Below are 27,881 nucleotides of genomic sequence, written 5' to 3' on the forward strand. Positions count from 1 at the left end.
ATGACTGATTACTCACATAGGATTTCATGTTAGGAACTGAACTTTGGTCTCCAGAGTGCAAGAGCTCCTCATAAATAAAGTCTTTTTTTAACCATTCGCGAAAATAAAGAGCCTATATTTTGAAAAATAGATTTCTATAGCACAGGATCGACATACTCCACTTAGTTGAGGAAAATAAATTCTTTAAGGATTGAGATATAGTAATAAAGAAACAATTTCCCTAATTCTAACTGAAAATGAAATAGGGCACATTCCGTAGTCCTTACTCATCAAGAACACGTATGAGGGGAGGACTCCAAGTACAGTATGAGGGGAGGACTCCTGCCTCATACTGAGCAAGCGGGATGATCAGCAAGTTATCTTAAGTGCCTAAACACAAATGCAAGAAGCCTGGGAAACAAGCAGGGAGAACTGGAAGTCTGGCACGGTCAAGGAATTATGATGTGATTGGAATAACAGAAACTTGGTGGGATAACTCACATGACTGGAGTAACATCATGGATGGATATAAACTGTTCAGGAAGGACAAGCAGGGCAGAAAAGGTGGGGGAGTTGCACTGTATGTAAGAGAGAAGTTTGACTGCTCAGAGCTCCGGTATGAAACTGCAGAAAAATCTGAGAGTTTCTGCATTAAGTTTAGAAGTGTGAGCAACAAGGGTGATGCCGTGGTGGGGGTCTGCTATAGACCACTGGACCAGGGGGATGAGGTGGACGAGGCTTTCTTCCGGCAACTCGCAGAAGATACTAGATTGCAGGTCCTGGTTCTCATGGGAGACTTCAATCACCCTGATATCTGCTGGGAGAGCAATACAGCGGTGCACAGACAATCCAGGAAGATTTTGGAAAGGGTAGGGGACAATTTCCTGGTGCAAGTGCTGGAGGAACCAACTAGGGGCAGAGCTCTTCTTGACCTGCTGCTCACAAACTGGGAAGAATTAGTAGGGGAAGCAAAAGTGGATGGGAACCTGGGAGGCAGTGACCATGAAATGGTCGAGTTCAGGATCCTAACACAAGGAAGAAAGGAGAGCACCAGAATACAGACCCTGGACTTCAGAAAAGCAGACTTTGACTCCCTCAGGGAACTGATGGGCAAGATCCCCTGGGAGAATAACATGAGGGGGAAAGGAGTCCAGGAGAGCTGGCTGTATTTTAAAGAATCCTTATTGAGGTTACAAGGACAAACCATCCCGATGTGTAGAAAGAATAGTAAATATGGCAGGCGACCAACTTGGCTTGACAGTGAAATCCTTGCTTATCTTAAACACAAAAAAGAAGCTTACAAGAAGTGGAAGATTGGACAAATGACCAGGGCGGAGTATAAAAATATTGCTCGGGCTTGCAGGCGTGAAATCAGGAAGGCCAAATCACACTTGGAGTTGCAGCTAGCAAGAGATGTTAAGAGTAACAAGAAGGGTTTCTTCAGGTATGTTAGCAACAAGAAGAAAGTCAAGGAAAGTGTGGGCCTCTTACTGAATGAGGGAAGCAAACTAGTGACAGAGGATGTGGAAAAAGCTAATGTACTCAATGCTTTTTTTGCCTCTGTCTTCACAAACAAGGTCAGCTCCCAGACTACTGCACTGGGCAGCACAGCATGGGGAGAAGGTGACCAGCCCTCTGTGGAGAAAGAAGTGGTTCGGGACTATTTAGAAAAGCTGGACGAACACAAGTCCATATGGGATATTAAAAGAAGTATGAAAAGCCTAAAGCTATTGACAGACATCAAAATCTATGTTTATGAAGCCACTAGTGATAAAGTATGGATCTGAGAGGTTATTTAAAGTGTACCCCAAAAAACAGTCTTTGCATTATTGATGACAAATGGTATCTCCATCTCAACTTTTGAAAATTTCAGCTTGAAGTTTCTGCAGGTTTGTTGCTCGGTTGTATGGGGTCAAGTGCAAAAAGTAAAATATTCAGCAAACAGCATTCTTCTTCTCTGAAGAGCAACTGTTGAGCTATCATGGTTGATTTGACATATTACAAATATCTAGATGGATAGAGATGTTCCACACTGTGAAAAAGATTGAAGATCTTCCCACCATTCACATACACCTTAGCTTAAGCCATTCTGTGGGTTAAATAGCTTCTCTGGCTTAGGATATTGTTCACAAAATACCACAATAGATTTTAGAGTGGCAGCCGCGTTAGTCTGTATTCGCAAAAAGAAAAGGAGTACTGGGGCACCTTAGAGACTAACCAATTTATTTGAGCATAAGCTTTTGTGAGCTACAGCTCACTTCATCAGATGCATTCAGTGGAAAATACAGTGAGGAGATTTATATACACACAGAACATGAAAAAATGGGTGTTATCATACACACTGTAAGGAGAGTGATCACTTAAGATGAGCTATTACCAGCAGGAGAGCAGGGGTGGGGGGAAAGAAAACCTTTTGTAGTGATAATCAAGGTGGGCCATTTCCAGCAGTTAACAAGAATGTCTGAAGAACAGTGGGGGGTGGGGGAGGGAATAAACATGGGGAAATAGTTTTACTTTGTGTAATGACCCATCCACTCCCAGTCTCTATTCAAGCCTAAGTTAATTGTATCCAGTTTGCAAATTAATTCCAATTCAGCAGTCTCTTGTTGGAGACTGTTTTTGAAGTCTTTTTGTTGTAATATTGCGACTTACCAGTTGGAGAACACTTCAATCTCTCTGGTCACTCGATTACAGACCTTGATTATCACTACAAAAGGTTTTCTTTCCCCCCACCCCCGCTCTCCTGCCGGTAATAGCCCATCTTAAGTGATCACTCTCCTTACAGTATGTATGATAACTCCCATTTTTTCATGTTCTGTGTGTATATAAATCTCCTCACTGTATTTTCCACTGCATGCATCTGATGAAGTGAGCTGTAGCTCTCAAAAGCTTATGCTCAAATAAATTGGTTAGTCTCTAAGGTGCCACAAGTACTCCTTTTCTTTTTACAATAGAGTTTGCATTTTGCAGACCGATTTCTCAACAAAAGCAAGATTTTTCTCTTGTTTGTGATCTAGCAATTTCCTGCCTTGTCTTATCTCCTGTTCTCACATCTCACTTCTCTCCCCATTAATTTTGTCCAAAATACTGCTGCAAATATCTTTCTCACCGGTTCGTCTGATCATGATTTTTCTCATTGTTAAGAGCTAGCTTATGACTTTTCTACAAGCCCTGTGTATAGGGCAGCATGTACCTTGGATCATCCTAGGAGCAATGCCGGGGAGGCCTTGTGCCCCTCAGAGACACGCTTCCCTCCCTGCTTCTCCCATCGTCTGTGGGTAGGAGTACTACTTTGCTGCTGGCACACTACCATGTTGCATCATGTGTGCTAGCTAGCAGATTGTGTGGTGGATTCAAGGCTCCACCCATTCCTGACACACCTTCTCTGGGGGATGGGTAGCGTCTACACGCACAGTACCAAGTCATAGTCTAGTTCTGAGTGTCACACTACTACCCATCTTTTTCCATGATCAGGTCAAACTTCTCATCTGCACCTTTAAAGAACTCATTAGTATCTCTACTCACTCACTTCTCTCATCACATTTTCTCCTCCACACCATTTTATTGCATCCTAACCTTGTCCTCTTACAGAGGACTTCTACCAACCCTACTTGGAGGGCTTAAGTGGGATTAAAGTGGTTCATAGACCTTGGGCTGGCCCTCTGCTCACAGATGAATACTATCCATTTACAATAGCACTTTTAAGGCACACTTTTCAGACACAGAAGCCGTGGGATAGGGGAAGCCCCAACAGCCCCTGACCCCCTCCCCGGTAGAAGCTGTGGGATGGGGGGAGGCCCAGCGCCACCCAACCCTGTCCCTGGCAGAAGCTGCAGGATGCCAGGGGAAGCCCCCAGTTCCACCCAACCCTGTCCCTCGCAGAAGCCTCAGGGCAGCAGGAGAAGCCCCTGCCCCCGCTCTCTGGCCCAATCACCTGGTCCTCCACAGAAGCTTGGGAGTGGCAGGGGAAGCCCCAGCACCCGCTGTGGCCCTGGGCCTGAAGGAGCTCTCACTCCCTGCTGTGGACCCGGGACCATGGTGCGGGGACAGAGCTTCTCTGGTCTTGGGGCTGCAGTGGGGAGGCAGAAAGGAGTGAATGGGTTGCAGGGGGATGCAGTGGGGAGGCAGAATGGGGAACCCTGGGTGGAACAGGGATGGGCCCCGGGGAAGGGGCAGAAAGGGGTGGGGCCTCGGGCAGGGCCAGGGGCAGAATGGGGGCTGGACCACAAGCAGAGGGATGGGAAGGGGCCCCCCACTTGCTCCGGCCCAGGGCCCCAGGGAGCCTTAATCTGTCTCTGAGTCTGACCCTTAATCTTTCCCATAAATCAGTCCCACCAATGCCATAATCAATCAGTCATTAAACAATTATGCAAGTTCAACATAAAGTATACTCTTTATTGCTCATAACCATACCAAGATCATCATTTGCTCTAAGTATTTTAGTGATTTTTAAAAAGTATCCAAATTGCACTTTCTCAGTCCATGTATTTGCTCCCTGTGTCTTCATGTCATATCTGCTTACTTTACGGGCTCTTATATTTTGCTCGTGTTGGCATTGAAAAGCCAATGCAGTTGTGGAAGTGTGAGCTGGATTCTGTTTTGCTGGGTGTATTGTCAGCAGAATTGTGTCACCTAAATGTTCCTTGCAGAATCTTCCTTATGAACCATGTTGTAGGAGGCAGAAAGAGTACCACTTCATTTTCTAATCCTAGGCTGAGATAGAAGCTCTGAGGTTTAAAAATAATCTTTTAGCTGAGCAAATGTGACAGTTATCTGTTCCAAGAGAATCAGTCTGGATCCCCGTTATTTCTTTTATTAAGTTAAAATGCACCTTTAGTTCCATTCTCAGGATTTCCTACTGAATATTATTCTTCATTTTTAAATTGCTTTGTCAAAAGAGAATCTGTACTTCCAGTGAATGTGCCTAACAAAGAGTAATTGATTAGTTACAGGGGCTGTGTGTCAGGTTTAGAAGATTTCTAGTACAAAAAGAACCCCAAATATTTCTTAGCAATATATTTGCCCTATTGTCACTAATGTCAGAGCTAGTTGTAAAAGAGAATGTGCTAACGTTCAGTACTGTATATTTATGAAATTAGGAAAGGATTAAACTGGGATTGCCTCAGAAAGATCCAGTTTTATTTACTGTTCCCCACCTATTTCTGTTCCTTTCTCCAGTTGAACTTAACGTATATCCTGGTGGTTTGTGTGTTCTAGTAATGGAGATTCTAGTAAAACAGAAAAAGCAACGCATAATGCTGAGAACAGGAAATGTATGATTTCCATCCATATAATCTAAAATTATAAATGGGGTTTATTTTAAATGGCCAATGAGGATGTGGGAGCAGTTTAGTACAAAATCTTTCTATTTTTCCATCCATGTAATTACTATTCTGTAGCAGGCCCAAGATAACTTAATTATATTATGTTCTCAGGGCCATTGCCGGAGTTGACAGAGACCCTGATTTGGTTCATATGGAAATCCAGGACCCCAGTGGAGGTATGCTGATGAAAATGATAGCAATAGATACCTGGTGTATGGCTGTTTCTTTTGATTTTAAAGACTACTTTTTGCATTCATTTATAAAAAAGTGGGAAAAAATATTTTCCACTTGTCAGATTCTTGCTCTGTTTATATGTATTCAGCAAAACTGTCCTGATATATAAAAATGTAGTATGATTTAAAATGTACTTGTTTTCCGCTCTGAAATAAATTGAAGTCAAGATGCTATGCTCCAGTGAAAAAGTCCATTAATAGTGCAATTTGTTCTGGCACTTAAACGTTGAACATTTTTTCCTGATTTGCAAATACAGCTGGCAGTGCAATGTAGTGCTGGATGAGTGTCTGCTAGAGTGAATCCTCGCATGTGTCAGCTCCACTGAATTAACAGTCTTTTCCCCGAAAATCCTTATGTTACACATTCAACATAGTTTTGTTTTTGTTTTTAAAAAAACATACTAGTAGTTACAAAAAGTACAAAGTAGACACTACAATTACAACATATATGTGTCTGTCTTCTTAGGAGTTCTACCCTTGAAAGATGGTTTAATTCTGCAGATGATCATCCTACCTCCTACACACTATTATACATTAATTGTAAAGGATGTATAACTTAACCTTTCAGACCGTGATAGCTCTTTCCCCCCACCCCTGCCCTCAGCACTGTGAAAAATTAAGGCCAACCCTTAAAAATCAGGTACCTAAAGTTCAGCTCCCAAATCCAAGTGGTCACATGTCACAGAAGCTCAGAACAGTTGCAGGACCCAATGAGTTTTTGAGTAGTTGGTTGGGTCTAGTGAGGGGAGATTCAATAGGAGCTGGATGGAAGAAAATTTCCCATTCATTCAACAGAATAGTGGTACGATTACCATGAGACAGTGGCATTGCCCTGATGCTACATTAGCCTCTACTGTTCCTGCAACCCTGTTCTTCAGAGGACAGTGGCCAGTCAAGGTTACATGTGGCAGAAGATCCATCGTCGTGACCTGGTTCCTCCTCGATTCCACCCTTCCCTCAAACTGCTGTGTGGTGATAATTCCATTTCCTAGATTAATAGATTCTTAAAATGATTCCAAGTGGGTCTGTGAAGAGCGAGCACATTTTTTTCCCCTTGCGAATTCTCTCTTGGAAAATCATTTCCATTACACCTGGGGCTCTCCACAGTTAGAGAAAAAGAGTTAGGGATTTGTCCTTTGGTTTTTTTTTAATTAGATGTGAACTCAGCTATGCATTTGGCTCCGTATTTTATGTGCCACCAAGGCCACAATGATAGTGGCCATTTGCAAAATTCATGTTCACAGATGTATTTGGAAGTTTAATGTCCTCAAAATGCAAGGGGGGCAAGGGTTGGATCCAGCATGTTTGATTTTTGCCCATTTCTAGATTTTATAACTCATTCTGTAACTTCAGAATAGAGTAGCAAAAATAGCTGTTGATTAACTAGTATCCATGTAATAGTTCACCGCTTTTTTTTTTTTTGGTTAAATTCCATGAGAAAGTTGAACCATGTGCATTGAATCTGATTCCCTCAAATGAACTATCACAAGTAATTGTGTTGTGTTTATTTTCTAAAGAAGAATCTGAGAAAGGAACACTGTTCTCTTCCATGATTTTTAATACATTTATTTCCTGGCTGAGTCCTTTAGTGCTTTATCTGGCCCTGTTGAGGTCAATAGAAGTTTTGCCTTTGACTTCAATGGAAGCAAGACCTAGAGACTAGAGACTTTACTAGTTGCATGCTTGTCCATGTGAATTATGACTAATTAAAGGAATTTTGATGGCACTTGGCTGTGTTTGCCCCAATTTCCTTGTGAAAATAGTTTGGAGATAAGCAGTAGAGTATGGACTCAAGCTGCTTCAGATCCACGTACAGATTTTAAAACTGTCCCAAAAGTTTGACACTGTTTGGATTTGGTGTTCTGGTTTGGACCTTCTCATAAAAATCTTGATAAATGGGGTCTTGGGCGGTAAGTTTCTTATCACACTGCAGGAATAATGAAACACATGAGTGCTAAAGCTTTGCTCATTCAGACTGTGACAGAAGCGAGGTGATGTGTAGTGTTCTTATCTCAGGTTTGGGAGATAGGAATTTCCTTCATGGGCATGGGCAAGTCACTTAGGGCTGGACTGACTGTGTGCTGTACACAGAGCTCTATAGTGGGACAGGAGTTTGCTAGGCTCCACCGTAAGAGAAGTTCTGTCCCATAGCAGCTTGGCGTACACGGTAGGTGGGAGCACTTTGCTCCATCCATTAGGTGGGAACAGATTGCTTCCCTGATCCACCAATCTGCACCCCATCTTGGGTGACTCACTCAGTGGAGAAGAAGGAGTGGAGCTGTGCTCGTGACAAGGGCTGCAAATATTGTGGGCCAGAGCCTCAGCTGGTGCAAATCAGCATAGGCTTTTTATGCAGGCCATTTACCAAATAGACATTTTCACTTGCGAGGAAAACCCTAAGGCATTTTATAGAGAATTATAACATGTCTGGAGAACTTTGAAACCAACCTTTAAAATTCCATAGCAGGGATCTGTGTATTCTCTCTTAAATTCTATGGGCTTGATTCTATTTTCACCCAGTTTTACATGAGGGGAATTCCCTGGATTTCAACTACAGGACACCAGATCTCCACTGCTGTAAATGAGTGATCTGGCCATGTGAGGGGCCCTTGTGCAGGTCAGGCAAGCCCCCACTCTTGAACACCTCCATAAGGGCCATTCATCATCTATTCCTTAATCTTTCTGGGCCTCAGTTTTTCTGACCATGAAATGAGGCTAATACCTTCTTACCTCTGAGGAGTGAGGTGAGGATTCAGTAGTTAATGTGCATCTAGCACTTTGGAAATTAAAAGGTTTCTGCGGGAGGGTTAAGTGTAATTATTTTATAACTGACTATACTGATTAATGTGATGCTTCCCCCACACAAACAGAATGTCAAGATATTTGCTTCTCTGTCTTTGAAAATGCTGTAACATGTTTCTCCCCCTGTCCTCAGGTTATCGCTACATCACCTGTCAGATTCTGAATTGCTCTGATAAAACACCGATAGTCCAGTTTGCTGGCAACATCGACCAGGATTCCTTAACTGTACAGGATGACTACATATTCCTCCAGGTAATGTCATTTACTGCAAACACAAGCCAATGTTAAACTAAAATTGGGAAATACAAGCCATACAGCAAAACAGTAGCATAAGAAAACAAAGAACCCTATTGCTGTGTAGAGATGGATTAAGAATCTTCACATACAGCAAGGCATTCCGTACCAGTCTTATGAAGGATGACACATTTTTGACCCAGAGCAAACCAGCTGATTACAGCCCATTAGATTTTGATTTATCGTTTGATTTAGATGTAACTAGATTTGCCAAGATTTAGGTTGGACTATTGGGACAAATTCCTGCTGCAAATTAGGCAGTATTTAGCATTTGGAGTCAAATCCTCAGGCTCTGTTCTGGTTTCTTTTCACTGCTGTGACAGCACAAAGCAGGCAGAAAGCTGCCTGAGTGGTAGCCAAGGGAATCCTTAGATGCTGTAAAGCCAGCGCAGCCAGTTTTTTGCTCCCCAACTGCTTACGTAGTGAGCATGTTGGGAACGGCCCCGGAGCAAATACCACTGTGGCCAGTCCTCAGCTGATGGAGTGACCCTTGTGTCTCTTTAGAACCACTCCAGTGGTGCAATTTAGACCAGACTTTAGATTTCTCCAAGTTACACTGCGGCCCTTTCATCCAACCAGCAGTCACAGGGTCTGGGAAGCAGCAATATGGCAAAAGGCCATCTTCCCCCCTTCCAGTTTCCCCATGTGTGAGTTTGGTGCAGCTGAAGATAACACGAGTCTGGTCCAATTGCAGGCCAGCAATCCCGGAGAGATCAGCCAACATTATTCCAAAGGATGGAGCAGTCCTACTGCAGGCTATTTGGAGAAGGATTTTTCCCAAGCCATCCCCGAGTTCCCTGTAGGGTGGTGTTTCTATGCATTGCCCCCTACTCAGTCCTGTGGTAAAATGCCACAATTTAGCCCCAATTTGATGTCATCTGCTTGCCGCAAGCCTTATCTCCTACAGGAAAGCAATATTGGTTTTGCTAGGTGGTATTAGAGGAGATCTCTCTGCTCCACAGCCTTGGGGTACATTAGATTGGCTTTTCCACAGCTTTCTTCCCTTGTGGCCTGTTTCTTTCAGAGGAATTGTGTACACTGGTACAGAGACAAAGAAGCTGACATCCATGTTGCTGAGCACAACAATCTGGAGGTGCACATGACAGGAAATACTTATCACCACAAACCAACTATGAGAAATGCAATTGGAAATGAAATTTTGAATTAAAATTGGCATTTCCCAGCCCAAGCTGCTCATTGGTGGCAGCCATTTTGCTTAAAGGTGGCTCCCACCAGGCACGTTTTAAAATTCATTTCACAGTTAGTAGATGGTGAGAAGTGTTTCTCTCCATGTGCACTTCCAGACTGCTGTGCTCAGCAAGACACGGGTAGTTTACTCTTCAAGCATCTGTGTTATTTTAGGACAGTACATATTTGTAGGCAGTATTGTTCTGATCTGATGCCAGACACGGGCAGGCACAGCACAGAGGAATGAACTGGAAATCTACCCATATCAACTGAAAGGTAACATAAAACCACTACCAACAAAGTTATACAATAAATAGTGTATTCTCGTCTCCCGGTGAATTGGCCCTTTTTTGATGGTAGTGGAAGTGACGTGCACTTATTCCATGGGAGGAATACATCCTATCAGTGTTTCCTTTCATAGTATTTGCAGTAAATTTCACTGATATAGTGTCTTTCATTCACTGGATCACTGTAAAACAAACCTAGTGTAGACATGGCCCTAGATGAATGTGAGTTCTTCAGGATAGGAACCATTCCTTCTTACACTTCCAGCTTCCATGGAGTTAGGGACTAATACTGGGAGAGGAAACCAAATGGATGTCTCCCAGAGCACCAAATACCCTGATAATATTGCAGTTGTAAAGCACAGAACATAAAGCTGTTGTCATACTAACACCGTCGTAGCTTTTGTGTAATAAGGAAAAGCTGTCACTCCATCTAATTACTTGGACTAGGCAGCATCAGATGTGTCTCCAGCTTTGTTTCCCTGCAGTAATTCCACACCAGCCACAAGGACCTGATTTCACTTGAAAGACCAGGAAATCTATATTTACTGTTTAATGTGATGGATAAGACTGGTATTTAACAAAAATTAAAAAAATGGAAGGGGTTTGGTTTTGTCTCTCAGTTAACAACTCACATTCTGAAAGGCTTCATGTTTGTTATGCTACAAAAAAGGAGATGGACAGAAAAGAAGTGTAGAAATGGCCACTGTTCAGTTCGTTGTTACATTTAAAATATTCAGGCAGCTAGATCGGCGGTCATGCATCAGTTCTATTTTTACCAGGCAAAGGTCAAATTTGCATGTTTCAGCATAGTTTGTTTTTCGAACCAATTCCTTTTTTTAGACACGTAATTAAGTATGTGATGCTCTAGGGCCGAATCCCAGGGTCTTCAATTTGTTTCAACTATGGCAAACGCCAACTGATTTAAATAGGTGTTTCATCTGAGTAAAATCCCCAGCATTTATTCCTAAAAGTTTATTTTGAACAATACATTAAAACTTAGCTTTTCTGTGTATTTTTCATGAATTGGACAAAGGTGTTCCTTCAGGAATTACATTGCCTTAGTAGCTGCCTTCCATATAGCCACCACATTGTGATGTTTTTATCCATCACCCCTTCCTATGCTCTGGGGGATGCCTTTTCTGAGACAGCTGAGGTAGAGAAGACTGAGGCCAGAAGGGTTCACTGCACATTCGCCCTTTAAGCGAGCTTCTTCTATGGCAACCAAGATTTTCTTCTGCATTAATCAAGCTTCGTTTGAGAGCTTGGAGTAGAAATTGCCACATATTTTCTGAGAAATAGGAAAGCTGCCTTAAAAACCTTTTCCCTGCCACAATGGAGGTGGCTTTGTCAGATGGGTAACTTTATTATTTTGATTCAGGGTATCCCCCCCTCTACACAAGGCAGGGATAAAGGTTGAAAAGAGGGAAAAGAAGGACCTGAATAATTGTTCAGTGCATGGCGTTGGATTTAATAAGGGATCCCAGCCTCCTCTAGATGCATGAGTCCACCTGTCTCAATGCAGAAGAAAAGTAGCAAAGACAGAGATTTGGATGCTAGGTATATCTTCTAACTAAAGGCACAAAGTTTGGCCATTAGTGCTGCTGACCTACAAAATGGTTTTTCTTTGCACGGTAATAAACCAGAGAAAAAAGTTATATATTTTAATTTTACCTTTTTTTAAATCAGTCTGTTACTGTTAATTTATAAAGCAATAACTTTTGATAAATCTAGAGTCAGTGGCTGAATTGCTGTTACCTAGGGGGAGAAGTCAGTGGTGCTAACCACGGCTGCAGAGAAGTGTTTTGGAAAATGAGAAATATTATTTATTAAGGGCCGAATTATCTGCTAGCATAATTTGATGGAGCACCATTGACTTCAATGGAAATGTGCCAGTTTACCCCAGTGAAGGAACTGGCCCTAAATTCATGATAGTGAGGTACAGTAGGGTATACACTGTCACTTCGTTGTTTTAATCCATCAGTACTTAATACAGATATGTTGCTACTTTGAAAAAGATCCTTCTGTTGTTGTTCTAATAACTGCAAGGAAAGGCAAGGCTTGCAAATATCAATATGTCTGGTATGACATCAGGAGAGAAAGGTGGAAATGGAGAACATCTCCATGCTAATTTTCCATTCACTAGCTGCTTTTGCCTTGTTTTCTATTTAGGGGAAATCTTTTCAGGGCTTCTGGATTGTTTACATGGGGCCCAATTATGCCCTCCGTTACACAGGTGAAAGGCCTATATTCAGAGCAAAAGGAGTGTCACCCATATTGATGAAGCTAGAATTGGGCCTATAGGATACAGTTAACCTATTTTCAAAATCACCACTGCACCAATAGGTTAAATGTTGCACTGTTACCAACCGTGGCACTTCTGGGAGACTTGTGCCAGAAAATGATTGATTTTAGCTAGAAAATGCTTGTCCAATATAGGGATTCAGAATGCTTTATATAAACCTTACACTATGATTTATTCAGCCTCTTGTGTTCTGTTTGAATAGTGCACTTGGAATAGCAGTTTTAAAAGAGAGACATGGTAGATGAGGTAGTATTTTTTATTGGACCAGCTTCTGTTGGTGGAAGATACAAGCTTTCAGGCTTCACAGAGCTCCTCTGCTAGTCTGGGGAAGGTAACCTGAGTGTCTGAGCTAAATACAAGTTGGAACACATAATTAAGCATAAGGGATTCACACGTGCTGTAGGAGACCACGTAAAATAAAGTAGGCATTTAGGGATTAGCAGGCAGTGCGGAGTGCTACAAATGCTTGAAACGAGCCATAAAACCATTGTCTCTCATTGTCTCATACAATATCATCAAACAGTTACAACACATATTGGACGGGAACAACATTCTGAAAAAAATCTTTCCTGAATCCACTCTTCTAACCTTGAAACAACCTGTTAAGCTCATCGTTGGAAGCAAGCTCCCCACAGACCAGGACACACCAACTCAAAGTGGCACCAGACCCTTCCAGAACAACAGATGCAAAACCGGCAGACATATCTCCACTGCTATGATAATCAATATCTTCCCACAAGATTCGTGATCATACACATACCTATCACAACACGTGGTATGCTTCACCCAAGATGCCCCAACAACAACAATGTGGGTGAAACCAGTCAATCACTGTGCCCTCAAATGAACTTCTACAGAAAAATGATAAAAGACAAAAACACCCTATCACCCGTGGAGAACACTTTTTTTTACAAAGTGATCACTCCACATCTGACCTCTCAGTCCTCATCCTCAAAGGAAACGTGCACAACAATTTCAAAAGGCGAGCCTGGAAATTTAAATTCATAACTCTTCTAGACACCAAAAATCATGGACTCAACAGATACACTGGATTTTTGGCTTGTTACCACACTGCTAACCCTTAATTGCCTACTTCATTTGAAGTGGTCTCCTACAGGAGAATTGTGTGGATCCCTAATGCTTAACAATTTGTTCCATCTAGTATTTAGCTCAGACACTCTGGTTACCTTCCCCAGACCTGAAGAAGAGCACTGTGAAACTTGAGAGCTTGTACTTTCCACCATCAGAAGATGGTCCAGTAAAAGATATTACCTCACCTACCTTGTCTCTCTCATATTGTGGGATCAACATGGCTATAACAGCACTGCAAACTAGTTTTAAAAGATACTAGTATTCACTTCCAGTTTATATCCTCCTCTGCCTCTGTAGGATGAGTGTCTCTTGCCCTCTGTGCCCATGCAGCAGGTTGTGAGAGCAGAAGAATGAGCTGCCCACAGAGTGAGAAATTAGTGGGGAGATGGGCTGGGGGTAAGGAAAGGATGGCGTCCCAGTGCACCAGCCAGCAGAGGAGAAGTCTATACCAGTAGCAGTTTACTTCTTTCTGCAAAACAAGGGAGGAAATTATGATTGTTGGAACCTGTTGTCTGTTCCTGGGGTGACATAGCCACATGCAACCCTTTGCTATCAGCTGAGAGTAAACTCTACCTGGTCTTTAATCAGTAGTCTGCAGTACCACTACTGCAGGAATGTCCAGATACTATGACAGTGGAAATGAATACACTACAATACTAATATTGCATGTATGTTTAAATTGTAACAAAAAATCTGTTTGCGTCTTTATGGACAATTGGGTTTAGTGCCAAACTAATCCTAGTTTTCCCTTTGTTTCTTTGCATAGACAACATCAGCAAATCGGACTAAATATTATGTCTCTTACCGTCGAAATGACTTCATACAGATGAAGCTACCAAAATATGCATTGCCAAAGGTAAGTGCACACAACTTATATTTCTTTCCACTATCTTTTTTGTCTTCATTCCCCTTTTGATCAGGAGTAGGCTTCTTCTGTGCCTATTAATCCTCACTATTTTGCTTATTTTTGCTTCCATACGGATTTCTGAATTCTTCCTGAGGTGTGTTTTTGTTTTGTTGCCTTAATGTGCATCCTTGAAGTATAGTAGCTTACATTGCAACTCATAGGACTGAAGAGCAGAGGCTAACATACTTGTCATCTGTTACCCCAATAACTTTCAATGATACAATGGTAATGCAGCGATAGTGAGTAATCTTTCAAGAATCAATTACAGTTTAATGTCATATGGTGTCTTTCTGCTAGAAACATGAATGGAAATAAGAGAATTTTACCAGCTGATGTGTGTTTTCTGTCACCAAAGAATCAAAAGATATTCCCTAGTCCCATCAGAGTGACAAGGTTGGCGAAGCTAATTGAGGAATTCCTGCGCTCTGATATATTTTTGTAAGGACAAGGCTTTCTGTATTTGCATAGCACACTGGTAATAAAGTACAGGAATATAGTATTTGCATACAGCCTAACTGATGAGATTGAGGCTTTGCAGCACACACAGTATGCTCCATATATTTATGGATAGCTGGAAGGCTTCTGCAATCCCTGAGCAGAATGACTTGGTTAAGTACAAGAGTAACTGATAAATTTTATGTCTGAATTTTATGGATGGTGTATGTTTAGGTCACTACTTTACTGTTTAACATGTATGGAATTTCTTTCTTTCTTTCTTTCTTTCTTTCTTTCTTTCTTTCTTTCTTTCTTTCTTTTATTTTAAAGCAAAGAATAATTTGAATGATTCTTTTTTCTCCAAGTTTTTTTAATATATAATAGTTTTTTAATTTTAAATATACACATAGCAACTAATAAAGATACTGTTTGAATAAGAAGCTGGAACCCCCTTCTCCTCCTCTGGGTATAGCTGCTTTAAAAAAAAGTCATAACCAAGGCCAAATAAATATATTAAACCCATCCACATAATATTTATTTGAATGTTCGGAACGGCATCCAAAGTAGACTTTGTGGTCTTTTGGGTGAATGTGTAATTAGGAAAACAACAGGAGAAAGAATATAAATTTCCAAACATGCAAAAAATCAAAGGGAACTATATCATTTACAGAGTCACAGAATTTAAGCCTTATTTCACATGAAAGAAATGAGTTTGAGAGTGTTGACAGAAACGGTATTTCTCAAATAAACTTCACGGTTTTCTGTATAATTCAAGAAACGTTGCAGTGACTCAGCACATCAGTCAAAGTCTTTGGTTGATTGTTTTTATTTCTTTGTTTGTGCTTGTGTTTATTTTTCATTTTTAGTTATGCTGATTGACAGACTAGGATTTTAATATAGGCAGGTATACATGGTGGGGAAGAAAGCACAGGAAGCCTCTTCCTCTTACCTCTCAAAGCCTGTGCTGGAATCTTCACCATTGGAGCTGGGTCTCCACTGTTATATCTAGTTTGCTGCTTTGTGGACATGAACAGCCCTATAGCCCCTCAGTTTATATATTGCTGTCCTTTATAACATATACCAACCTAACAGTGTGTTGTGACCCTAACCAGTTAATGTTTGTAAATTGTTTTGAGATCTTTGGATAAATGGTCCTAGACAAGTGTGAAACATTATTCCATCAGCTTCCAGGAAATTTAATATATTTAAAGATTTCAGGAAACAGACCTCTTTAATGCATGAAAGTTGATCATAATAAAATGGATGCATGGTAAAGATCCTTAGTTCCAAAGGATGTTTATCACTCCTTTGTCAAACCTTATTTCATTTTTGATGAGTTTGCAAGTTTAGTTGCTAAAAGTAACTGCATAGATGTAGAACATTTAGATTTTTGTAAGGCATTTGACTTAGTACTGTACGGCATTCTGTTTAAAAAAAATCAAAGTACAATATAAATAAAGCTCACACTAAATGGATTAAGAACTGTCTGATAGATCTTAAAAGTAGTTGTCAATGTAGAAACATCTACTAGGGGTGTTTGTAGTGGGGTTCTGCAGGGATTGGTACTAGACCAGAAGCTATTTGTTATTTTAATCAATGGGCTTGAAGTAAATATAAAATGATTGCTGTTAAAATCTTTCTGTGAATGATACAAAGATTGTCAAAGTGGTAAATAATGATGAGGACAGGACTACCTAGGTCACTTGGAATCTAGGCCCATTTAAATAAAATGTGTCTTAATAAAGCCAAGGGCAAGGTTATACATCAAGGAAGAAGTTATGCAGGCCATATCAACAGAATGTGGGGGACTCTTTTCTGAAAAGCAGTGATTGAAAAATGATTTAGGGGTCCTATTGGACAAACAAGTGAACATGAACTCCCAGTGCAATGCTGTGGAAAAAAGGGTGAATGTGATTTTTGGATGTATAAACAGGGAAGTAATGAGTAGGGGTGGGGAGGTGATTTTACCTCTGTAAATGGCATTGGTGAGACAGGTATTGGAATATTGCATCCTGTCCTGCTGTCCCCTTTTTAAAAATTATGTTGAAAACTTGGAGAGCATGGAGAAAAGAGTTATTTGAATGCTGGAGAAAATCCTTTGCAGTGAGAGACTTACGGAGCTCAGTTTGTTTAAAAGAAAATCAAGAGGTGACTTGGTGGTAGGTAAGTACCTTCATGGGGAGAAAATATTTGGTACTAAAATGCACTTTAATTTAGCAGATACAGGCATAAGCCAAACCAATCACAGGGAGCTAAAGCTAGACAAATTGAAATTAGAAATAAAGCACAATTATTTAACAGGGAGGGTGATTATCCATTGTAACAAACTACCAAGGGAAGTGATTGATCTTCCAGCACCTGAAGTCTTCAGATCATTACTGGATGCCTTTCTGGAAGATACGCTTTAGTCAAACACAAATTATTGGGCTCAATACAGGAGTAATTGGATGAAATTATCTGGCTTGTGTTAATCAAGAGGTCAGAAAATTTGGGCTTAAAATCTATGTATCATCTATATAGGGCACTCACTTGGTTTACTGAGAGCATGAAATTATCCAGTGAGTATTAGTATTCCAGTGTCTCTTACATACACAAAACTTCTAAACATATACCTTTTAGATATGCTTCAGATGTAGCCTGGATTATTTGATGTGCTGCTAGATGCTGAGTCCTTTGTCCTGGAGTGTCCAGGCTTGACTGAATAAATGAATTAGATGCTAATTGTTTCATTTGGGATAGATTCAATAACCTAGTTAGGAACACACAGACGGTTTTATCTGGAAAAGTATGCAGTGTTGCTGTAGCTGTGTTGGCCCCAGTAGATTAGAGAGACCAGGTGGGTGAGGTAATATCTTTTATTGAACCAACTTCCGTGGGTGAGAGAGACAGACTTTCAGGCTTATACAGAGCTCTTCTTCCATTGATTTAACTACTGCCTCTTAAACAGGTGGATTAACTGCATCAAAAAACCCCCTTTTCGTTGCTGTAGGAAGCAGCTACACGACAGCACCCCAGTGGCAGTGCCGTAGTGGTGACACAATAGCAGCTGTAATGTAAACATACCATGTTTCTGCTTTTCAGGTGAATGGAGCGAGGCATCAGAGGGTCTTCTTTCAGGTGGGCTCTGCAGCCCTATGCATGTCACAGAGCAGAGTGGTTCCCTACATAAAAAGGGGAATTGTGGGCAAACCAGAGAGTGTGGCAGGCTGGGAAAGTGAGTCTGTCTAGTGCAGTGGTGGGCAGCACACAGCCCGTCAGGGTAATCCGTTGGCGAGCTGCAAAACAGTTTGTTTACATTGTCTGTCCACAGGCACGGCTGCCTGCAGCTCCCAGTGGCCGCGGTTCGCCATTCCCGGCCAATGGGAGCTGCGGGAAGCGGTGGCCAGCATGTCCCTGCGGCTCATGCCACTTCCCGCAGCTCCCATTGGCTGAGAACAGCGAACTGCGGTCACTGGGAACTGCAGGCGGCCATGCCTGCGGACGGTCAACGTAAGCAAACCATCGCAGCCTGCCAGCGGATTATCCTGACGGGCCACGTGCGGCCTGGGAGCCGCAGATTGCCCACCAGTGGTCTAGTGCTAGGAATAGCTATGATGGAACACCAGATGCTATGTGTTCTTAGGGAAAGAATTTTTGGCACTCCTTGATATTCGCTTCCTTCCTCTGTGCAAATGTCTTCTGTTCTGGTTTTGTGTGGGGAACCAGGATGAATATTTTAAAACTGATCAATTTTTAAATGTTGTTTGAAGCCTTAAGTTTTCCATGGAGATTAGAATGATTTATGTTGATGTCTTCTTGGTTTTCTGTGTTTGTGCACACATGCAAGTGCATACATGCACACACACACAGAGAGAAAATAATATGCAGTGTATTTGTATCTTTTGGATCAAATTCAGGCCATCCATTTCACAAATGTGTATGTCACACATACATGCAGGCACCCTGGATGTCCACAGGGATTGGACCCAGGACCTTCAGCACCAAAAGCCTCCTTTAGTTGTGAATAAATAGCTGGCTGTTAGAGTTACCGAGGTCAGCCTCTAGTCAAATTCACAAGTACTAAGCAACTATTTTACATACTGCCCCTGTTAGGCAAGCTAGGATCTAGCTCTGCAGGAGTTCCAGTTGCACCTGGCCTGCCTTTTTGCAGCATATCATGGCTACATGCATATAAAACACCACAGTCATCTGTGGATACTAGACCGGGAACCTAGGCATCATAGCACAAGCACTGGTGCTGTTGCCAAGGCAGAATTCCTTTAGCCATGAGGAATTAACAGCTCTTATAATCATTTGAGTCAGTCACTAGAGGGAGACTGGATCATACCATACTAAGCCTGTGTTGCACAAGCAGGGGAAAAGACATAGCCAAGTGTTGCGCCTCACTTCAGTCTTCTCCAAAATGTACTTTGCAGGCCAGCCACAGCTGGGGAAGGGGTTTCTGGAGCATTGTCCACACTTGTTAGTGTAAATGCTTCTTGACCCAGCTGCCTCATGATTGATGTAGTTGACTCCTGTATTTGTTGGGACTGATACGCATGCATTACTGTCTTGACTGCTACCAATCAGAATACTGAATCACTTGTTTCAGCATTCATGGATGCCCATCTGCTCCCTAGAATAGAATAGGGCTTGAAAATCTGACCCTGTATTTTCAATATCCACTTTAAGGTAGTGGGTCTATACTGAGTCTTTACTTCTTTACTTTATCTGGTTTGAACCAGATCTCGTTATGTGCTGCTGAGATAGTTATACATTAGATTGTAAGCTGTTTGGGGTAGGGACCATCAGTGGAGTCCTGGTTCATGGCTAGGGCTCTAGATGCTATGGTAATACACATAATAAATAATAATGTTGAAACCAATTTACTCTGTTACTATAAGACCCATTAAGAGTCAGAATAGGTTAGCAAAAACCACTGAGAAAATGAAGTGATTTTCTGTCAGCTGTATTAGTTTAATTGTTGCATGGAAGAGTCTAATAACTCTAACCCACTTCTCACCTTTGTAAATAACCCTTGGTGGTGGTAATATCTCTTCATAGGCTGCTAGTGCTACAAGTTTTTCCTGCATTCACTCATTCCAAGTTAACGTAACTAGATACTGACATTTTATAATGTAAAAGCAACATTCTCTTTTATTTCCTACTGCAATTTAGAAAAGCATAATGCATGGCTCTAAAAAGATAATGGAGTGGAAATACTGTGAATGAAAATGTCTATTTTTTTTACTTGATCTCTATGTATCTGTACTATATTGCCAAATGGATAATAAAATAAAAGTTTCCAGGTAATAGAAACCAAGGCAAAAGAGAATAGGAAATAAACAACCTGCTATTGCCTCAGAAATGGCTCTGTTTCTTTTACCTTTTCAAAGTGGTACATGGCTCTTTCGTATACGCTTTTCACCAAATAAATAAATAAAGAGAGAGAGAGAGAGAGATTTTCTTAATTTGGCTACCACCTGGAGATTTTTCTGTCTGTGAAACTTAAATCTACAAGGCTTAAAGAAAAATATGCGTTAGGAAAACAAAGTTAAACTCCTCTCTGGTGGGGAGAGAGGCTGTCTGCAGCTGCAACAAGACTTCCACTCTGTCGTCCCCATGCACTGCTGGAGGGGCTGGTGAGGAAGTGGTGCAGAGACTATGTGGTGCATCCCACATGTACACTTAGTGGTGCTAGTGAGCGATGAAGGAGGAAAGTTCCCCTTTTAGGATGTGCCACAGCAATGCGTGTATTGATATCTACTTATCACAGAGGTGTTGGGAGATTTAATCATCATTATAAACCAGGATGAAGGTGTTGATGAAAAATATTATACTGAGGTATCAATTACTGAATATGCATGACATAAGGCTAGATTAAAAAAACAACAACAACAAAACAACCTCTCCCCCTTTGGCTTCTGTACCAGATCTGATTTTTGGATAGGGGCTGGTGCATTTTTCCATGGTAGGAAGTCAGGTTTAACTAGTATTGAAGATGATCCATGATTTTCTTCTGACTTAACTCTATACAAATGCTATCAGTGAAGTTCCTCCTCACTACCACTGAAAGCAGAAGACTTTTGGAAAAGGTCCACACAGGTCACTTTGGTACCTCACTATAGGCAGAAAGTAAAGGATTAATGAAGCATTGTGGACATTTGTCAGGAAATTGTAGAGATTAGATTTCTGCTATATGAATCTGGAAAAGTTCTTGCACGTGTTCCTTGGTGGGTATTTACTGTTCCCTGAAAGAACACACACAATTGTGTAGAAATAACCTACACGTGTCAGTTTCACTCAAATGATTTAATGCACCTGATTGAGACAGCTGCTAAGACAGGTACTGAACACTCTTAGCGCACATAGGTGTCCATGAGAATTGATGGCACTTTGAAGGACTGGGCCCAATATATAGTAAATGTAACCACTTCCTGCATTACTTCCAGCTCTGTGCTAATTTGAGTGTTTGCCTTTTCTGGTGTAGCTGTCAGATACAGGAAAAGGAATCTAGCTCAGAAGTCACCACGAGGGGAAAGCTGTCAGGTTTGCTACACCCCCTACATGGCATGTTTAGCCTGGCGAGCCTTTGATCACCAAAAGGATTTTGTAAGCAGTTCTATGTTAATTAATTCTGTTTCAGCACCCTAATGCCAATCACCTGGGCACGTGTACAAGATTAAACACCATCAATCTGAAATTCACCTTTCTGTCTGCAAATTTTATCCTCTATACTCAAAAGTAACACCTAAAATCACTCTAACTGAAAAAAGTTACAGTGCTTGTGCTTAAAAGGTTCCTTCCATTTTGAAAGATATTGCTGTTTCCACTGGTATTCCCCATTTTAAGTGAGTGGAACATCTCTCAAACCACTAGAATCTTTCAAAGTGGAAGAAACTCTTTTTTTTTTTTTAAGTGCAACTAAACATTGCGGGGGAAAACATTTTCAACTTGTTTACGCTTTGCATTTTACAGCACTTTATGGCCAGTTTTACTATGAGGGGTGGGGGAGTAGGTTACACCCCAAACATATCCCTGATCCTCTAGAGCTGACCCCTGTGCAGTCCCATTGATTTCAGTGTAGACACAGGAAATATGAGGTTTAGCCTGATATTAGGGTAGACAGTCATGAACAGAGCTGAATGAATTTTTTGACCAAAACTTTTTATCACCAAAAAATTAAGATTCAGGTTGACTGAAATATTTTGTGAAATAGATTTTGCCAAATTGTTTTGGCGGGGTGCGGAGAGGGGAGGGGGAGAAACCAAAAGGTGGAGGGTGGCAGAAAAATCAAAATGTTTCCTTTTGACATTTTTGAAACAAAGCACTTAAATTTCTCTGTTCAAAATGATGTTTTGGTTCAAAAATTTACTTCAGTTTTATTTTTAAAATATAAAAGTTTCTTTAAAAAATCAAAAGAAAACGTTTTGTGTCTGGTCGAACAAAATATTTCATTCTACACAAAATGATTTTTTTTTACTTTTCGGTTCACTTAAAATTTTGATTTTTTTTTTCAGTCAACCCAAAATATTTTTTTCAGTTTTTTAGATCTGCTAAATGAAGTGAAAAATCATGCAGCTCTAGTCATGAATGTGAGAGATGATGATGATGAAGGGGAGGGTATGACAGGATTAGCTGGCAAAACATAGCGCACAAGAGAGGGGTCAGAGGAAACAAGGGTTGAGATATTGACAGGGAGGCATGATGCAAGCCTTATAAGTGAAGAGGAGCCTGAACTATATTACTGTTATTTAGTGTGTGCTCAGTGCTGTACAAAGCACACAGGGAGACATGGTTCCTGCCTCAGAGAGCTTACAAACTAAAAAAATAAAATAAAGCAGAGGCAATGCAGTGAGGTGACCTGGATGGTCTTTTCTGACATGGGTTACCTTTGGGGGAAGAAGTAAGCTTTGAGGAGCGATTTCAGGGAAGGATGGGATGACACTTGGCATAGTAAATGGGGCATTCCAGGCATGAGGCCACATGAAAGAAGGCATGAGGATGATCTCAGGAGAATCATAGAATATCAGGGTTGGAAGGGACCTCGGGAGGTCATCTAGTCCAACCCTCTGCTCAACGCAGGACCAATCCCCAGTTAAATCATCCCAGCCAGGGCTTTGTCAAGCCTGACCTTAAAAACCTCTAAGGAAGGAGATTCCACCACCTCCCGAGGTAACCCATTCCAGTGCTTCACCACCCTCCTAGTGGAAAAGTATTTCCTAACATCCAACCTAAACCTCCCCCACTGCAACTTGAGACCATTACTCCTTGTTCTGTCATCTGCTACCACTGAGAACAGCCTAGATCCATCCTCTTTGGAACTCCCTTTCAGGTAGTTGAAAGCAGCTATCAAATCCCCCCTCATTGTTCTCTTCTGCAGACTAAATAATCCCAGTTCCCTCAGCCTCTCCTCATAAATCATGTGCTCCAGCCTCCTAATAATTTTTGTTGCCCTCCACTGGACTCTTTCCAATTTTTCCACATCCTTCTTGTAGTGTGGGACCCAAAACTGGACACAGTACTCCAGATGAGGCCTCACCAATGCCGAAGGAAGGAACTGAATGGAGTGTGAGGCGGGATTGACTGATGGAACCAAGGTGTTGCAAGTACTGATGAGAGCAGGAGTGGAAATGATGTGCAAGATAGGAAGCCAGTGGAGAAATTACATTAGAAGGGATGACAAGCTTGGAGAAGCAAGCAGGGAAGATCATTTTAGCTGCAAGGAAGATCAGTTCTGCCGCAGGGGGCCCAAATGAGCAGCTCTATAATTTGAATATGGAAATGAAGGTACTAGTGGTCAAATGTTACATGAGCACAGTAAATATGCTAGAAAGTACACCAAAACCTGACTTGAGACAGTAGGAGGATTCCAGGTTCTTGAGGACTTTTAAAGTCAGCTGAAGGGCCCTGAGCCAATTACATCAAATAAATAATGTGCAGGTAGGAAGGTTAATGGCAAATTAAGAGGGCAGCATGGCTTTGAATAGCCTACAGAAGGGAGGAATGAATGCATAGCTTACAGGATCTGCTGAGATCACAGCATGACACAGTGTGGCTGCAGGCAATGAATTAGATATAGCAATAAAAACTGCCTTCTTTGGAACAAGATATTTTCTCTCTCACATAATATCTTATTAGTTAAACCTTTCCCTACTGACAGGAAGTCCTGCCTAGCAACACATTTGCTAAGGGCCCAGTCTTGCAAAGTGCTAAATGTCTCCTGTGAAGTGCTGAGCACCCACTGTAGTCAATTGGAACTCACAGGTTTCAGAGTAGCAGCCATGTTAGTCTGTATTCGCAGAAAGAAAAGGAGTACTTGTGGCACCTTACAGACTAACCAATTTATTTGAGCATAAGCTTTCATGAGCTACAGCTCACTTCATCTTAGCAACTTACAAAACTGGGCCCTAAGTCTTACTAAACTGGGAGGAGTGGTAGATACGCTGGAGGGGAGAGATAGGATACAGAAGGACCTAGACAAATTGGAGGATTGGGCCAAAAGAAATCTGATGAGGTTCAATAAGGATAAGTGCAGGGTCCTGCACTTAGGACGGAAGAACCCAATGCACAGCTACAGACTAGGGACCGAATGGCTAGGCAGCAGTTCTGCGGAAAAGGACCTAGGGGTGACAGTGGACGAGAAGCTGGATATGAGTCAGCAGTGTGCCCTTGTTGCCAAGAAGGCCAATGGCATTTTGGGATGTATAAGTAGGGGCATAGCGAGCAGATCGAGGGACGTGATCGTTCCCCTCTATTCGACATTGGTGAGGCCTCATCTGGAGTACTGTGTCCAGTTTTGGGCCCCACACTTCAAGAAGGATGTGGATAAATTGGAGAGAGTCCAGCGAAGGGCAACAAAAATGATTAGGGGTCTGGAACACATGAGTTATGAGGAGAAGCTGAGGGAGCTGGGATTGTTTAGCCTGCAGAAGAGAAGAATGAGGGGGGATTTGATAGCTGCTTTCAACTACCTGAAAGGGGGTTCCAAAGAGGATGGCTCTAGACTGTTCTCAATGGTATCAGATGACAGAACGAGGAGTAATGGTCTCAAGCTGCAGTGGGGGAGGTTTAGATTGGATATTAGGAAAAACTTTTTCACTAAGAGGGTGGTGAAACATTGGAATGCGTTACCTAGGGAGGTGGTAGAATCTCCTTCCTTAGAGGTTTTTAAGGTCAGGCTTGACAAAGCCCTGGCTGGGATGATTTAACTGGGAATTGGTCCTGCTTCGAGCAGGGGGTTGGACTAGATGACCTTCTGGGGTCCCTTCCAACCCTTATATTCTATGATTCTATGATTCTAAGTCGGTTAAGCTTTTATCCTTGATGACCATTTCTTCAGCTTAGCTCTAATAGTGGAAGATGGTAATATGAGCAAGGCAAGGGACAGGAGGGGGGATTATTTGTAACTTTCTTTTAGTTTGGTTTGCACAACCCATGTACCATTCAGAAGTTTAAAAGATGTTTTAAAACCAGGTATGAAACTTGCATCTTTCCTTACTTCCGTTAATTTCCTCAGAGTTATATTAGCAACATTTGGCCAGATGATGTTCCTCGGAACTGTTGGAAGGCAGTATAACCAAGTAATGGGGTTGTAAATCGTTGGGGAAATATATTGAAATAGAGTATGCTGAAAAAATATCAGTAATCCTGAACTGAAAAATAAAAATCTTCAGTGTAAAACCTGAATGGAACAGACTGTGCCCGAGAAGGGTGAAAGGCACATTTGGTACCCTCTGTTAATACAGACTAACACGGCTGCAACTCTGAAATCTGTAAATACCAGCATTCTAATTCCTGCCAGACACATAAAAAGTAGCAACTGATGTCTTGAACAGGATGAGTACACACTCCACTTTCTTACTATTGATAGTTGCAATTGGAAGAGAAGAGTTAGTGAAACACACTAATTAATATAAACTCCTCTAGTCTGGCGTTCTTGCCTTCCAGCTGTCCCCTGCCAGTCTGTCCAAAAATCCTTTGTTAAAGTCGTCTTCTTCTCTCACTCCTCCAGTCATGTTAGCTCCTCCTGAACTTCCATTGACTTCCCATCTCCTAACACACAAAATTCAAATGCCTCATCTTGAGACACAAAATCACATCTATTCTTGCATCCATCTACTTCTCTGCTCTTACTTACCTCTTTCCAGGCCTCTTGCCTTTTCTCCTTACTGTTGGATTTTTCCCTTATTTACATCAATGCATATCAGGAATAACTTCATGGATGTCTATACAGCTACATCAGGGTAAAACTGATGTGAGATGAGAATCAGATTAGTCACATCTCCCATTCCCAGCTTTGTTCCCCCTGTGTCTGGTACCAGTCTCACAGTTTATCTGAAAATCACTTTATCTTTTCTCCTTTAAATTTGTGCGTAAACCCCACATCTCTAAGTAATCCCTCCTCCCACATTCTGATCGATAGTAGCGCTCAGAAACACCCTCTTTTGCACTGTTGTCCTATGTTTCATCCTGCGTTTGCTTTTCTCATTTTATTTAGATTCTAATCACTTGGGGCAAGGAACATGTCTTATCTGTGTTCTGTAAAGCATTGTGTATGTTTATGACACGTTATAAACATTTTACTGTAATAATGCTCTTAAGACTTCTGCTGAAGGGCTGCTAATAGCTATGACAACAATTTAAGGGGTTTTAGAACTTTTCACTAATGGATACCCTTTCAAACTCTTTATTCCTGTACTCTTTAGTAATTTATTTCTCCTCCCCCTCTATCCCTGTGAATTGGATTGGCAACATAACCATTCTCAGGCTGTGTCACGGAAGGCAAATATGATGTTCGTCATGGGTTATGGTGAACTACCAGATGTTGCATACCCATCCTCTTGCTTAGTTATGAATAGTGCTGGCAATTTAAGACAGCAGAGTTCCATTAATGGGATTCTAAAAAAAAAAAAGCTACTTCGGATTCAATACAAGTTTTACTTGCAATGCTTTGGAGAATGGCTTTCAGATCAACCACATGTGGGAGATTTTATCTACAACAGAGACTCAACCACAGGTTCATTTGTTTTGGCAGATGTATCCGTGACATTTTAAAAATAATTTGGAGTGGTGAATTTGATTCAACGAGACATTGAGGTTAACTCCTTTTATATACAAAAATGTTTTTGTCTAGCTTTTCATTATATATACTTTTCAAAGAGGTGCTCGCTGTGCAGTGTAATCACTCCTATATGTAGTCACCTCTTCTTCTGCACCTAGTCAACTCTTGTTACTTCTATGTAAAGAAATAGAAAAGTAATAAAGTTGTTTGTTACATATTTACTCAGATGTCATTCCCTCCTGCCACCTATCTGTTTTTGGAAGCTCTTCTCAGAATTCCTTCTAGGTTGTCAGTGTTTTTCCATTAATAAGGTGACCAGAACTGAATACAAGATGCCCGGTGGTTATTGCAACCAAGTTCGTGGAAAGGGGTAATAATCTCTCTCCCCTGATATGATGCTTCTGTGTATGCAGCCCAAAATTGCATTGGCCTTTTTGCTGCCATATCCTATTGCAAACACAGGTCCAATTTTCTGTCCACTATTACTGTCTATTTCAGCATTGCTACTTCCTGATTTCTTCCTCTGATTGAGTATTTGTGTATTGGACTATTTTCCTCAAGATGTATTAGCCTGCATGTTTCCCTGCAGAGGATGGAGAGAGGAAACAGGGAGTCCAGTAAAGAGGCTATTGCAATAACCAAAGCATGAAATTATTGAGGAATGAATGCAGAATGTTGTTGTTATTATTTAATATGTATATTACAATAACACTCAGTGGCCCTGCTGGGCTCAGTGCTCTGCAAACACATAGGAAGACATGGTCTCTGCCACAAAGAGTTTTTCTCATTCTCTAGGTCCCTTTGTAATATATCTCTGTCCTATTTGGTGGTTGCATTTCATCCTATTTTAGATCTTAAGAAGATTTCATGGACTTTTGTCTATTTCTTGTAATTCACAAGTAATTCACATTCTGTGTCCCCTCAGTCTTAGGCATCTCTGCTGCAAATGTGAATATTGGTGGAGGTTTTGTGATGCAGAAACCTGTTGACTAGTA

At 41.4% G+C, this 27,881-nt stretch overlaps 1 protein-coding gene across 5 annotated transcripts in view; it reads left to right on the forward strand.

The window, feature by feature from the left end:
• Positions 1–27,881, forward strand: part of SORCS2 (sortilin related VPS10 domain containing receptor 2) — an 843,749-nt gene that overhangs the window by 712,906 nt on the left and 102,962 nt on the right. For all 5 annotated transcript variants that reach the window (XM_048848940.2, XM_075128050.1, XM_075128051.1 and 2 more), the window contains exons 6-8: positions 5,415–5,479; positions 8,472–8,590; positions 14,268–14,357. In XM_048848940.2, coding sequence (XP_048704897.2) covers positions 5,415–5,479; positions 8,472–8,590; positions 14,268–14,357 — 274 coding nt within the window. The remainder of the gene's footprint in view (positions 1–5,414; positions 5,480–8,471; positions 8,591–14,267; positions 14,358–27,881) is intronic.

Source organism: Caretta caretta, chromosome 4 (assembly GCF_965140235.1).
Source record: "Caretta caretta isolate rCarCar2 chromosome 4, rCarCar1.hap1, whole genome shotgun sequence".
NCBI lineage: Eukaryota > Metazoa > Chordata > Testudines > Cheloniidae > Caretta > Caretta caretta.